Genomic DNA, 16,614 nt, shown 5'->3' with positions numbered 1-16,614 from the left:
GTTCTCAACCTTTTAAGCCCAAAATAAAGGTGCCAGAGACCGGGGACTCCCACTGGACCTGAGGGTGGTTGAACACAGCCATACACAGTATGGAGTAGTAATAGTCATGTGCAGACAAGGCTGCCCATAAGGGGGGCTTTCTGGCACCCAGCCAAACTGGGGGCCCATGGAGGTCAGCTAAATCAAGGCCCGTTGTAAAGTAAAGCTGTGATATCCATAATTTATATTTGTCAGAAAGATTAACCACTCTTATCAAAGAAAAAAATATCGTTTTAATGGTTTGTCTAGTAAATAGCCTTCTTAAAAATGTAAATCCCTTTTGTTTAAAAAAAAAAAAATTTAAATGGATTAGAAATTGCTAAAATAGGTTAATAATGACAAAAAATGTCAGAAAAGATGGTGAAGTTGGATTTTAAAAGTAGCCGAAATGGGTTGAAATGGCAAAAATAAACCAAAAAAATGGCAAAAAGGGCATAAATAATGGCAAAAAGAAGTGAAGAGTCTGAAATGGCTTTAAATTTAAAATAAATGGGTGAAAATTAGGTGAAATAGGATGAAGCATTGATATAAACTGGAAGAGAATGGTTAACTGAGAAAGAAAAAATAGGTAGATATTGGCAGAGATGGTTAAACCGGCAAAAATGGGCATATCAGACAGTGAAATATGGTTAAAATGGGACAAATTGGGTGTAGAAATCGGTAAAAAGGAGTTAATAGTGGCAATAATAGGTCAACAGAGGCAACAATCTAGATCGTTTTATGTGGGAAATACGGTGTTTTTGTGTTATTTACTATAAAAATAACAGTGACATGGTGTAGTATAACTGGCATAAAAAGGGTGTAACATTTAATTTTTAATTTTTAATGATCAGTGTTGAAGTTGTTGAAGAGATTTGAAGCAGTGAAAGTTAAAAAAAAAAGGTTGAAAAATGATTATTTTATTAACACTTAACTGCATGTCCAATTTCTGGACATACTGGCCTCAATCATGCTTAAAATTACAAGGGAGCGAGGGTTAAACAAAGCTGGAGGGTGATTGGATGAATGATCTGTCTGTCGCATCTCTGCGGGCCAATCAGAGCAACAAAACACATGACGTAGCCACTACCGAGGAGTAAACTCCATACAGAACTGTATAACGCAAACCACGGTGTCTGCAGACATGTCAGTACACGACTTTTGTCGTTTTTGAAAAGAAAACAACTCACTGCTGTTCTTTGCTCTTCTTTTATCGAAGAAATGTCATCAAGTTCTGATAAAACTGGTGATTTAGCAGCATTAAAATAAGTACTGCCTTTCTTCGCTGATTGGTCCTGTCACTTTCTAACCGGGACCTAAAGGTTCAGATGGGCAAGATGGATTCACCAGTGAGAAACAAGGAAACGGGCGAATCTATCTGCTTTGCAAGATTACTGAAAACGTGTATTTTGCATAATATGTGCCCTTTAAGTTCTTCTGGGTGCTTATAAGTGTAAACTGAAGGCAAGATTGGCCAAACACAAACAGTCTGTATTACACAGAGGTGAATCATGGCGGCTGCAGCTCTAAAAACATCAGCCGTTGAGTAGAGGAGGAGAAAGATTACAAAAAAAGGTTAGTTTGGATTTTCCTGGTTTCCTGGTCTAGATGAGGACCTGGACTTCTCTCTTTCTCTGTAGCTCTTCCAGTTTTCTATAATTTCTAAAACTACTTAGGAAGGATCATGTAAACACAGAGTTGTGATATCGTGTATATTTATCTGGTACGTTTTTTATAATCCCTAACTTTATCATGTGACTTGTAGTGATCATGTGATCATCCTGATGAAGGCCTGTGCGGCTGACACACGTTTGTAGGATTCTGTAGTCCTGTTGTAGCCATTTCTGCTAACATTGTTTTATATTTGTGAGTCTAAATAAAACAAAAAAATGTAATAATTTCTAGAAATTCAATGAATTAAATTTCTGTTAATTTACATTCTACAGATATAAACGGTTATCATCAACACTCTGTTCATGTAACTTGTGATTAAATCAGAGAATAAACACAGAGTTTACTGCAGCTCTATTCTCCCTGAGTCCTGAAGGATTTCTGAATTATCCAACAAATAACTAAAATCAATAACTTTTAAATCTTTGAGGCCTCTCCTCTCTGTGACAGGATTTGTTTTATATCCCATAATTATCAATACTGGCGGTTACTTCCTGATTAAAGATCAATCCTTGTCATCACAAGGTCACATGCTAAGGTTTTATTATTCAAATTAAGAACAAGATTATTTATTAAACTATGCATGGATGTTTTGTGATGCCCAGCCTGCAGAGAGAGCAGCAGGGAGCGTGTGCAGTCACAAGCAGTGAGGTAAAACAGATCATACATGGACAGGTAGTGGACATGTGTCTGTTTATCTAACATGTTTGAAAGTTCCTCCTCCTCTGCTGAAGAGCGCCGTCCGTCAGTGAAGCTGCTGTGAGCATTCTGGAGCGGTTTGTTTGTGCATCATGCAATGACTCGTGTGTGCATCAGTGCCAACAGCCTAGCAGGCCACTGGCCTGATAAACACGTGACCCCACGATGGCAGAATATCTAAGACTAGGGTGCTGAGCCAGAATCTAGGTAATCACAGATAGCAACATCCTAAAACTGGCGCCTGCTTGTTGTCTATTTTTCCCTGGATGGGACCATGATTAACATCAGCTGAGCTGAAGATGGCTTGAAGCTTAAGATTGAGACAATGAATTCCTCAGAGATCTTCGGTAAAGAGTTTTAATTCTCATCCCTAGAAGGAATATTTTCTATAAACAGAATGAATTATGAGATGTAGATGCTGCTATATTGAACTCAAAGGGGCAGTTGTAATCCCCCCAAAGCTGACAACGCTGAAGGAACCAGTTCCCCGGTTCAGGTCCAGCACAGTTCAGACCCTGTTGGGACTTTTTACACTTGCATGTCACACCATCGTGTTGTTAAAGTCACAGAGTGATTTCAGCGATGTCTCCTCAGGGAGAGCTGACGGTGGGGCGTGTGCTGCTCCCTCTCTACAGAGATGGGTCCGTCTTCAGATTTCCTCCTCAGGTGCGAGGCCCTCCTCCCCTGACAGGCTGCTGCGTCGCTGCTGCTGCTGCACGGCCGACTCTGCTCCAGCCTGCGAGCCGCCTTCCCACCAAACGGAGACATCATGATGAGTGAGTCATGTGACATTAGAGTGCTCCATGCTTCAGAGAGGTGTTAGGATGCTATCATGCACATCCAGAAGTAAGCAGCTGCCATGCACCGCAGATCTGATCTCTGACATGCTGGGAGTGGAGTGAGCGAGCGAGGACTCCTTCAGGCAGTTTGACAACAGTGTTGAGGAGCAGACATGCAAAGCTGCCCTATCTACGGTCATTTTACCTCTTTGTGGAAGCGATGAGTGCAGCGCAGCTCTGGAGCTCCTCCTCCACTCTTCCTCATGTCCTCATAGCAGATCAGGCACAGTTTGTCATCCTCATTCTGCAAAAGAAGAACCAACTCCTCTTAAAAACTTTAATCAAACACCTGAGTTTAATTATCATTCCAGTTTTTACTTGTCCTTTGGAGACTTTGAAGTATTTTTCCTGGAGAAAACTGTCAGAGTCTTCAAATGTTTGAAATATTCCTGTTAAATGTCTGCAGCCATATTCACACATGTTACTGAGTCTATTTGTTTCATGTCAGAAATATCCCACTGCACTTTAAATCCACATTCAGCGGACAGGCTAATACTGTTTTAAGACTATAAAAAAAGGCCTCATCTGATTCTAAGTACAAAAAAAAACATCTGCTACTCTGGGAAAAAAAATCTGGTTGAGTCTTTTAAAATGAGAAACACTATTTTAGTATATCTCATTTAAAACTCTCTAGAAGTGCCTTCAAAACTATTCTTGTATTTTTAAATAGTGTGTTTAAGTGAGCTGTAAGCCGTAATCATCAAGATGAAAAAGTCTTGAAATATTTCAGTTTATATGAGATAATCTATAAATTATGGAAGTTTAAGTTTTTTAAGTGAATCATTGGAAAAACATAATTTTTATATGCTATTCTATTTCTTTAGATGCACCTGTATATGAACAGTTGTTTAATATGTTTGTGACAGCTATTGCTAGTTTGGGATGAGATTATTTAAACATGCAGTGTGTCAGTTCTTCAGCCAGGGGGCGTTCAATCAAAACACTAACAGAGGTTAAATGCTCGGCCTCATACCCCTGCTGCTGTGCTTACACCTTCTTCTGGCTACAAGCAACCTGAGCAGGAATTAGCATTTTGATTTTCATTAACAGAGCTTGCTGAGCAAGCCTGAAAAATAGGGAGCCTGAAAGTCACACCTAGAATTTTACCAGGCACAGTGTGACGTAACGTGGCAACTGCATGCTGTTAGGACACGCTGTGGTTTATTTATTCATTTAAACTTAGGACTGCATGGATGAATTTTACATAATGAGGGAGAAAAGCTGTTAAAAGCTTTGCAAGAAGCCTGTGGCATGCACCAGTATGGCAAATTTTAACAGCTCTTCAACCTCATGACATCAAAGTCATCCATGAAACAAAAACAGTGGCTTACTGTTTTGTAAAGTATGGAAGCACATTTCCACCACAAAAAAAAAAAAAAAAGTGGAAGTTAGGGAATTAAAAAAAAAAACTTTATTCATAATTATGAGATAAAAAGTCATAATAATGAAATAAAAAGTCGAAATTATGAGATAATAAAGTCACTGTAAGCACAGGCACACACATCATCTCATAATTTCAACTTTTTTTCTCATAATTTCATTTTCTTATCTCATAATTATGACTTGTTATCTCATAATTATGACTTGTTATCTCATAATTTCAACTTTTTATCTCATAATTATGACTTAGGATTCTTCTTTTTTTTTTTTTTTAATTCCCTAACTTTAACATTTTTATTTTTTTAAGTGGCGGAAATGGGCTTTCATAGTAAAGAGACTGTATGGAGAACATTTTTTTTAATTCATCAGTTTAGATTGAGAGCTAAACAGTGGGGCTGATATGAGGGGCTGAGGCTAGGAGCTGAGCTATGAGACAGGGTAACGGGGAGTTGGGGTGTTTGGGAGAGTTCCAGGAAGAGCTTTGGTGACAGAACATGCAGCTGATGGCAGATCATAATTAAAAGCTGCCACAAATAAGCAGCAAAAAACATGAGTAAGTGAATTTGAATTTCTCATGAGTCTCATGTTGCAAAATTTCCACCAGCTCCATCACAGGATCACATTCTACCTCAGCCACTGTCCATTCCTCTCCTTCTCTAGTGCCTTCCTCAAATCCAGACTTGACTGCAGTAGCATCCTTTACAACTTCTCCAAAGCTGTCAGAAAACTTCGGCATGTTCAGAATGCCATTACTAGCCTCTTCAGTGTTGACCACATCACCGCTGGCCTTCAGAATCTCTACTGGCTCCCCGTCCCCTACCACAGTGGTTCTCAACCTGGGGGTCGGGACCCCAATAGGGGTCGCGAAACACTGAGAAGGGGTCACCAGATGCCTTGAAAAAAATGGAGAACACTTTTGAAAGGACTTTTTCTCACCCAATTTTGTTCCTATTATTTGCCAATTTTCATCAATTTTGCACAACTTGGACCCATTTCTGTCCCTTTTACCAACAATTTTTGCCAATTTTAACATATTTTTGCCACTCTAAACCCATTTTTATTAATTTTAAACCCTTTATACCACTTTTTACCTGTTATGCCACTTCTAAACCAATTCTTGACACTTTCCATATATTGTTGACCTGTTATTGCCACTATCAACCCCTTTTCATCAAATTTTATGCCCATTTTTGCCAATTTCAACCACATTTCACTGTTTGATATGCCCATTTTGACCAGTTAAACCCATTTCTGCCTATTTATCTGCCCAAGTTTACCCATTTTTGCCAGTGTAAAGCACATTTTCCCACTTTTAGATCCCACTAATTTCCCCAGTGTTTGCCACCAAACCTATTTCAGCCTATGTTTACCACATTTTGTGCCTGTTTTTGCAACTTCAGCCCATTTTTGCCATTTTTGCTCTTTTTGCCTCTGTTTTTTGGACATTTTTTTAACTATTTTAAATCTGTTTTTAAGAAAAGGGATTTAAATTTGTAAGATGACTATATACTACTGCACATATGACTTAAGAGAGTGGTTATTAGCTATCTAATATCTAATATCTAGCTACCTTTACAATAGACCCTGATTTTCCTGACCTCCATGGGCCCCCAGTTTGGATGGTTCCCAAAAACCCCTCCCATTTCTCCCCCCATATGAGCAGCACTGTCTGCGCATGACTATTGTAGAATGTTCATGGCTGTGTTTTACACCACCTTCAGGTACAGCGGGGGTCCCCGGTCTCTGTCACCTTTATTTGGGGCGTCACAGGCTAAAAAGGTTGAGAACCACTGCCCTGCAACATTAGTTCAAAATCCTCCTCCTTAACCCAAATGCCTCCTGCACCATCACTGACCTCCTGCACCATCACTGACCTACTGCACCATCACTGTCCTCCTGCACCATCACTGACCTCCTGCACCATCACTGACCTCCTGCACCATCACTGTCCTCCTGCACCATCACTGACCTCCTGCACCATCACTGTCCTCCTGCAGCATCACTGACCTCCTGCAGCATCACTGACCTCCTGCAGCATCACTGACCTCCTGCACCATCACTGTCCTCCTGCAGCATCACTGACCTCCTGCAGCATCACTGACCTCCTGCAGCATCACTGTCCTCCTGCAGCATCACTGTCCTCCTGCAGCATCACTGTCCTTCAGCACCATCACTGACCTCCTGCACCATCACTGACCTCCTGCAGCATCACTGACCTCCTGCAGCATCACTGACCTCATGCACCATCACTGACCTACCTGCACCATCACTGACCTCCTGCACCATCACAGACCTACCTGCTTCATCACTGACCTCCTGCAGCATTACTGACCTCCTGTAGCATCACTGTCCTCCTACACCATCACTGACCTTCTGCACCATCACTGACCTCTTGCACCCTCACTGACCTCCTGCACCATCACTGACCTCCTGCACCCTCACTGACCTCCTGCAGCATCACTGACCTCCTGCACCATCACTTTCCTCCTGCACCATCACTGTCCTCCTGCACCATCACTGACCTCCTGCACCATCACTGTCCTCCTGCACCATCACTGTCCTCCTGCACAATCACTGACCTTCTGCACCATCACTGACCTCCTGCACCATCACTGTCCTACTGCACCATTACTGACCTTCTGCTTTATCACTGTCCTCCTGCAGCATCACTGACCTCCTGCCCCATCACTGTCCTCCCGCAGCATCACTGACCTCCTGCAGCATCACTGACCTCCTGCAGCATCACTATCCTCCTGCAGCATAACTGAACTCCTGCACCATCACTGTCCTCCTGCACCACCACTGACCTCCTGAACCATCACTGACCTCTTTCACCATCACTGACCTCCTGCAGCATCACTGTCCTACTCCACCATCACTGATCTTCTGCAGCATCACTGTCCTCCTGCACATCACTGACCTCCTGCAGCATCACTGTCCTCCTGTAGCATCACTGACCTCCTGCAACATCACTGACTTCCTGCACCATCACTGACCTCCGTCAGCATCACTGACCTCCTGCAGCATCACTGACCTACCTGCTTCATCACTGACCTCCTGCAGCATTACTGACCTCCTGTAGCATCACTGTCCTCCTACACCATCACTGACCTTCTGCACCATCACTGACCTCCTGCACCCTCACTGACCTCCTGCAGCATCACTGACCTCCTGCACCATCACTTTCCTCCTGCAGCATCACTGTTCTACTGCACCATTACTGACCTTCTGCACCCTCACTGACCTCCTGCAGCATCACTGACCTCCTGCACCATCACTTTCCTCCTGCACCATCACTGACCTCCTGCACCATCACTGTCCTACTGCACCATTACTGACCTTCTGCTTTATCACTGTCCTCCTGCAGCATCACTGTCCTCCTGTAGCATCACTGACCTCCTGCAACATCACTGACCTCCTGCAGCATCACTGTCCTCCTGCACCATTACTGACCTTCTGCTTTATCACTGTCCTCCCGCAGCATCACTGTCCTCCTGTAGCATCACTGACCTCCTGCAACATCACTGACCTCCTGCAGCATCACTGTCCTCCTGCAGCATCACTGACCTCCTGCCCCATCACTGTCCTCCCGCAGCATCACTGACCTCCTGCAGCATCACTGACCTCCTGCAGCATCACTATCCTCCTGCAGCATAACTGAACTCCTGCACCATCACTGTCCTCCTGCACCACCACTGACCTCCTGAACCATCACTGACCTCTTTCACCATCACTGACCTCCTGCAGCATCACTGTCCTACTCCACCATCACTGATCTTCTGCAGCATCACTGTCCTCCTGCACATCACTGACCTCCTGCAGCATCACTGTCCTCCTGTAGCATCACTGACCTCCTGCAACATCACTGACTTCCTGCACCATCACTGACCTCCGTCAGCATCACTGACCTCCTGCAGCATCACTGACCTACCTGCTTCATCACTGACCTCCTGCACCCTCACTGACCTCCTGCAGCATCACTGACCTCCTGCACCATCACTTTCCTCCTGCAGCATCACTGTCCTACTGCACCATTACTGACCTTCTGCTTTATCACTGACCTCCTGCACCATCACTGTCCTCCTGCACAATCACTGACCTTCTGCACCATCACTGACCTCCTGCACCATCACTGTCCTACTGCACCATTACTGACCTTCTGCTTTATCACTGACCTCCTGCACCATCACTGACCTCTTGCACCATCAGTGTCCTCCTGCAGCATCACTGACCTCCTGCAGCATCACGGTCCTCCTGCACCATCACTGACCTCCTGCACCATCACTGACCTCGTGCACCATCACTGACCTCCTGCACCATCACTTACCTTCTGCACCATGACTGTCCTCCTGCAGCATCACTGACCTCCTGCTTTATCACTGATCTCCTGCTTCATCACTGACCTCCTGCAGCATCACTGATCTTCTGCACCATCACTGTCCTCCTGCACCATCACTGACCTCCTGCAGCATCACTGACCTTCTGCACCATCACTGACCTCGTGCACCATCACTGACCTCCTGCAGCATCACTGACTTCCTGCCCCATCACTGACCTCCTGCAGCATTACTGACCTCCTGCACCATCACTGACTCCTGCACCATCACTGATCTTCTGCACCATCACTGTCCTCCTGCAGCATCACTGTCCTCCTGTAGCATCACTGACCTCCTGCAACATCACTGACCTCCTGCAGCATCACTGTCCTCCTGCAGCATCACTGACCTCCTGCCCCATCACTGTCCTCCCGAAGCATCACTGACCTCCTGCAGCATCACTGACCTCCTGCAGCATCACTGTCTGCCTGCAGCATCACTGATCTTCTGCACCATCACTATCCTCCTGCAGCATAACTGAACTCCTGCACCATCACTGTCCTCCTGCAGCATCACTGTGCTCCTGAACCATCACTGACCTCTTTCACCATCACTGACCTCCTGCAGCATCACTGTCCTACTCCACCATCACTGATCTTCTGCAGCATCACTGTCCTCCTGCACATCACTGACTTCCTGCACCATCACTGACCTCCTGCAGCATCACTGACCTCCTGTAGCATCACTGACCTCCTGCAGCATTACTGTCCTCCTGTAGCATCACTGACCTCCTGCAGCATCACTGACCTCCTGTAGCATCACTGACCTCCTGCAGCATCACTGTCCTCCTGCAGCATAACTGACCTCCTGCAGCATTACTGTCCTCCTGTAGCATCACTGACCTCCTGCAGCATTACTGTCCTCCTGTAGCATCACTGTCCTCCTGTAGCATCACTGTCCTCCTGTAGCATCACTGACCTCCTGCAGCATCAGTGTCCTCCTGTAGCATCACTGACCTTCTGCACCATCACTGTCCTCCTGCACCATCACTGTCCTCCTGCACCATCACTGACCTCCTGCAGCATCACTGTCCTCCTGCAGCATCACTGACCTCCTGCAGCTTCACTGACTTCCTGCCCCATCACTGACCTCCTGCGCCATCACTGGCCGCCTCCACCATTACTGACATCCTGCGTCATCACTGACCTCCTGCAGCATTACTGACCTCCTGCACCATCACTGTACTCCTGCACCATCACTGACTCCTGCACCATCACTGATCTTCTGCACCATCACTGTCCTCCTGCAGCATCACTGTCCTCCTGTAGCATCACTGACCTCCTGCAACATCACTGACCTCCTGCAGCATCACTGTCCTCCTGCAGCATCACTGACCTCCTGCCCCATCACTGTCCTCCCGCAGCATCACTGACCTCCTGCAGCATTACTGACCTCCTGCAGCATCACTGTCCACCTGCAGCATCACTGATCTTCTGCACCATCACTGTCCTCCTGCAGCATGACTGAACTCCTGCACCATCACTGTCCTCCTGCAGCATCACTGTCCTCCTGCAGCATCACTGTGCTCCTGAACAATCACTGACCTCCTGCAGCATCACTGTCCTACTGCACAATCACTGATCTTCTGCAGCATCACTGACCTCGTGCACCATCACTGACCTCCTGCAGCATCACTGTCCTCCTGTAGCATCACTGACCTCCTGCAGCATTACTGTCCTCCTGTAGCATCACTGACCTCCTGCAGCATTACTGTCCTCCTGTAGCATCACTGACCTCCTGCAGCATCACTGTCCTCCTGCACATCACTGACCTCCTGCAGCATCACTGACCTCCTGTAGCATCACTGACCTCCTGCAGCATCACTGTCCTCCTGCAGCATCACTGACCTCCTGAAACATCACTGTCCTCCTGCACATCACTGACCTCCTGAAACATCACTGTCCTCCTGCAGCATCACTGACCTCCTGCCCCATCACTGTCCTCCTGCAGTATCACTGTCCTCCTGCAGCATCACTTTGCTCCTGCACCACCACTGATCTTCTGCAGCATCATTGTCCTCCTGCACATCACTGACCTCCTGAAACATCACTGTCCTCCTGCACATCACTGTCCTCCTGCACCATCACTGTCCTCCTGCACATCACTGTCCTCCTGCACATCACTGACCTCCTGAAACATCACTGTCCTCCTGCAGCATCACTGACCTCCTGCAGCATCACTGACCTCATGCAGCATCACTGTCCTCCTGCACCATCACTGACCTACCTGCACCATCACTGACCTCCTGCAGCATCACAGACCTACCTGCTTCATCACTGACCTCCTGCAGCATTACTGACCTCCTGTAACATCACTGTCCTCCTACACCATCACTTTCCTCCTGCAGCATCACTGTCCTGCTGCACCATCACTGACCTCCTGCAGCATCAATGTCCTCCTGCACCATCACTGACCTCCTGCACCATCACTGACCTCCTGCACCATCACTGACCTCTTGCACCATCACTGACCTCCTGCACCATCACTGACCTCCTGCACCATCACTGTCCTGCTGCACCATCACTGACCTCTTGCACCATCACTGTCCTCCTGCAGCATCACTTTGCTCCTGCAGCATCACGGTCCTCCTGCACCATCACTGACCTCCTGCACCATCACTGACCTTCTGCACCATCACTGTCCTCCTGCAGCATCACTGACCTCCTGTTTTATCACTGATCTCCTGCTTCATCACTGACCTCCTGCAGCATCACTGACCTTCTGCACCATCACTGTCCTCCTGCAGCATCACTGTCCTCCTGCAGCATCACTGACCTCCTGCAGCATCACTGACTTCCTGCCCCATCACTGACCTCCTGCAGCATCACTGACCTCCTGCGCCATCACTGGCCGCCTCCACCATTACTGACATCCTGCGTCATCACTGACCTCCTGCACCATCACTGTACTCCTGCACCATCACTGACTCCTGCACCATCACTGATCTTCTGCACCATCACTGTCCGCCTGCAGCATCACTGATCTTCTCCACCATCACTGTCCTCCTGCAGCATAACTGAACTCCTGCACCATCACTGTCCACCTGCACCATCAATGACCTCCTGCACCATCACTGTCCTCCTGCAGCATCACTGTCCTCCTGCAGCATCACTGTGCTCCTGAACCATCACTGACCTCTTTCACCATCACTGACCTCCTGCAGCATCACTGTCCTACTGCACCATCACTGATCTTCTGCAGCATCACTGTCCTCCTGCACATCACTGACCTCCTGCAGCATCACTGTCCTCCTGTAGCATCACTGACCTCCTGCAACATCACTGACCTCCTGCACCATCACTGACCTCCTGGAGCATCACTGTCCTCCTGTAGCATCACTGACCTCCTGCAGCATTACTGTCCTCCTGCAGCATCACTGACCTCCTGCAGCATCACTGACCTTATGCAGCATCACTGTCCTCCTGCACCATCACTGACCTACCTGCACCATCACTGACCTCCTGCAGCATCACAGACCTACCTGCTTCATCACTGACCTCCTGCAGCATTACTGACCTCCTGTAACATCACTGTCCTCCTACACCATCACTTTCCTCCTGCAGCATCACTGACCTCCTGCACCATCACTGACCGCCTCCACCATTACTGACCTCCTGCACCATCACTGTCCTCCTTCAGCATCACTGACCTCCTGCACCATCACTGACCTCCTGCAGCATCACTGTCCGCCTGCAACATCACTGTCCCCCTGCAGCTTCACTGTCCTCCTGCTTCATCACTGACCTCCTGCAGCATCACTGACCTTCAGCGCCATCACTGACCTCCTGCACCATCACTGACCTCCTGCACCATCACTGACCGCCTCCACCATTACTGACCTCCTGCACCATCACTGTCCTCCTGCAGTATCACTGTCCTCCTGCAGCATCACTTTGCTCCTGCACCACCACTGATCTTCTGCAGCATCATTGTCCTCCTGCACATCACTGACCTCCTGAAACATCACTGTCCTCCTGCACATCACTGTCCTCCTGCACCATCACTGTCCTCCTGCACATCACTGTCCTCCTGCACATCACTGACCTCCTGAAACATCACTGTCCTCCTGCAGCATCACTGACCTCCTGCAGCATGAGTGACCTCCTGTAACATCACTGTCCTCCTACACCATCACTGACCTCTTGCACCCTCACTGACCTCCTCCACCATTACTGACCTCCTGCACCATCACTTTCCTCCTGCAGCATCACTGTCCTCCTGCACCATCACTGTCCTCCTGCCCCATCACTGACCTCCTGCAGCATCACTGTCCTCCTGCACCATCACTGACCTCGTGCACCATCACTGACCTCCTGCACCATCACTGTCCTACTGCACCATTACTGACCTTCAGCACCATCACTGACCTCCTGCACCATCACTGACCTCCTGCACCATCACTGTCCTACTGCACCATCACTGACCTCTTGCACCATCACTGTCCTCCTGCAGCATCACTGACCTCCTGCAGCATCACGGTCCTCCTGCACCATCACTGACCTCCTGCACAATCACTGACCTCATGCACCATCACTGACCTCCTGCACCATCACTGACCTTCTGCACCATGACTGTCCTCCTGCAGCATCACTGACCTCCTGCCTTATCACTGATCTCCTGCTTCATCACTGACCTCCTGCAGCATCACTGACCTTCTGCAGCATCACTGTCCTCCTGCAGCATCACTGACCTCCTGCAGCTTCACTGACTTCCTGCCCCATCACTGACCTCCTGCGCCATCACTGGCCGCCTCCACCATTACTGACATCCTGCGTCATCACTGACCTCCTGCAGCATTACTGACCTCCTGCACCATCACTGTACTCTTGCACCATCACTGACTCCTGCACCATCACTGATCTTCTGCACCATCACTGTCCTCCTGCAGCATCACTGTCCTCCTGTAGCATCACTGACCTCCTGCAACATCACTGACCTCCTGCAGCATCACTGTCCTCCTGCAGCATCACTGACCTCCTGCCCCATCACTGTCCTCCCGCAGCATCACTGACCTCCTGCAGCATTACTGACCTCCTGCAGCATCATTGTCCGCCTGCAGCATCACTGATCTTCTGCACCATCACTGTCCTCCTGCAGCATGACTGAACTCCTGCACCATCACTGTCCTCCTGCACCATCAATGACCTCCTGCACCATCACTGTCCTCCTGCAGCATCACTGTGCTCCTGAACCATCACTGACCTCCTGCAGCATCACTGTCCTCCTGTAGCATCACTGACCTCCTGCAGCATTACTGTCCTCCTGTAGCATCACTGACCTCCTGCAGCATTACTGTCCTCCTGTAGCATCACTGACCTCCTGCAGCATCACTGTCCTCCTGCACATCACTGTCCTCCTGCAGCATCACTGACCTCCTGAAACATCACTGTCCTCCTGCACCATCACTGACCTCCTGCACCATCACTGACCGCCTCCACCATTACTGACCTCCTGCACCATCACTGTCCTCCTGCAGTATCACTGTCCTCCTGCAGCATCACTTTGCTCCTGCACCACCACTGATCTTCTGCAGCATCATTGTCCTCCTGCACATCACTGACCTCCTGAAACATCACTGTCCTCCTGCAGCATCACTGACCGCTTCCACCATCACTGTCCTCCTGCACATCACTGACCTCCTGCACCATCACTGTCCTCCTGCACATCACTGTCCTCCTGCACATCACTGACCTCCTGAAACATCACTGTCCTCCTGCAGCATCACTGACCTCCTGCCTTATCACTGATCTCCTGCTTCATCACTGACCTCCTGCAGCATCACTGACCTTCTGCAGCATCACTGTCCTCCTGCAGCATCACTGACCTCCTGCAGCTTCACTGACTTCCTGCCCCATCACTGTCCTCCTGCAGCATCACTGACCTCCTGCAGCTTCACTGACTTCCTGCCCCATCACTGACCTCCTGCGCCATCACTGGCCGCCTCCACCATTACTGACATCCTGCGTCATCACTGACCTCCTGCAGCATTACTGACCTCCTGCACCATCACTGTACTCCTGCACCATCACTGACTCCTGCACCATCACTGATCTTCTGCACCATCACTGTCCTCCTGCAGCATCACTGTCCTCCTGTAGCATCACTGACCTCCTGCAACATCACTGACCTCCTGCAGCATCACTGTCCTCCTGCAGCATCACTGACCTCCTGCCCCATCACTGTCCTCCCGCAGCATCACTGACCTCCTGCAGCATTACTGACCTCCTGCAGCATCACTGTCCACCTGCAGCATCACTGATCTTCTGCACCATCACTGTCCTCCTGCAGCATGACTGAACTCCTGCACCATCACTGTCCTCCTGCACCATCAATGACCTCCTGCACCATCACTGTCCTCCTGCAGCATCACTGTCCTCCTGCAGCATCACTGTGCTCCTGAACAATCACTGACCTCCTGCAGCATCACTGTCCTACTGCACAATCACTGATCTTCTGCAGCATCACTGACCTCGTGCACCATCACTGACCTCCTGCAGCATCACTGTCCTCCTGTAGCATCACTGACCTCCTGCAGCATTACTGTCCTCCTGTAGCATCACTGACCTCCTGCAGCATTACTGTCCTCCTGTAGCATCACTGACCTCCTGCAGCATCACTGTCCTCCTGCACATCACTGACCTCCTGCAGCATCACTGACCTCCTGTAGCATCACTGACCTCCTGCAGCATCACTGTCCTCCTGCAGCATCACTGACCTCCTGAAACATCACTGTCCTCCTGCACCATCACTGACGTCCTGCACCATCACTGACCGCCTCCACCATTACTGACCTCCTGCACCATCACTGTCCTCCTGCAGTATCACTGTCCTCCTGCAGCATCACTTTGCTCCTGCACCACCACTGATCTTCTGCAGCATCATTGTCCTCCTGCACATCACTGACCTCCTGAAACATCACTGTCCTCCTGCACATCACTGTCCTCCTGCACCATCACTGTCCTCCTGCACATCACTGTCCTCCTGCACATCACTGACCTCCTGAAACATCACTGTCCTCCTGCAGCATCACTGACCTCCTGCAGCATCACTGACCTCATGCAGCATCACTGTCCTCCTGCACCATCACTGACCTACCTGCACCATCACTGACCTCCTGCAGCATCACAGACCTACCTGCTTCATCACTGACCTCCTGCAGCATTACTGACCTCCTGTAACATCACTGTCCTCCTACACCATCACTTTCCTCCTGCAGCATCACTGTCCTACTGCACCATTACTGTCCTCCTGCACCATCACTGTCCTGCTGCACCATCACTGACCTCCTGCAGCATCAATGTCCTCCTGCACCATCACTGACCTCCTGCACCATCACTGACCTCCTGCACCATCACTGACCTCTTGCACCATCACTGACCTCCTGCACCATCACTGACCTCCTGCACCATCACTGTCCTGCTGCACCATCACTGACCTCTTGCACCATCACTGTCCTCCTGCAGCATCACTTTGCTCCTGCAGCATCACGGTCCTCCTGCACCATCACTGACCTCCTGCACCATCACTGACCTTCTGCACCATCACTGTCCTCCTGCAGCATCACTGACCTCCTGTTTTATCACTGATCTCCTGCTTCATCACTGACCTCCTGCAGCATCACTGACCTCTGC

At 48.9% G+C, this 16,614-nt stretch overlaps 1 protein-coding gene across 1 annotated transcript in view; it reads right to left on the bottom strand.

Moving 5' to 3' along the window:
• Positions 1 to 2,964: 2,964 nt before the first annotated feature.
• LOC121511736 overlaps positions 2,965 to 16,614 on the bottom strand; it is a 40,851-nt gene continuing 27,201 nt past the window's right edge. Inside the window, exons 7-9 of the mRNA XM_041790497.1 lie at positions 5,236 to 5,478; positions 3,373 to 3,471; positions 2,965 to 3,135 (exon numbers count right to left, since the gene is read on the bottom strand). Coding sequence (XP_041646431.1) covers positions 2,965 to 3,135; positions 3,373 to 3,471; positions 5,236 to 5,478 — 513 coding nt within the window. The remainder of the gene's footprint in view (positions 3,136 to 3,372; positions 3,472 to 5,235; positions 5,479 to 16,614) is intronic.

Source organism: Cheilinus undulatus, linkage group 7 (assembly GCF_018320785.1).
Source record: "Cheilinus undulatus linkage group 7, ASM1832078v1, whole genome shotgun sequence".
NCBI lineage: Eukaryota > Metazoa > Chordata > Actinopteri > Labriformes > Labridae > Cheilinus > Cheilinus undulatus.
The sequence above is the reverse complement of the archived record's forward strand: the minus strand, read 5'-3'. Positions and strand labels throughout refer to the sequence as shown.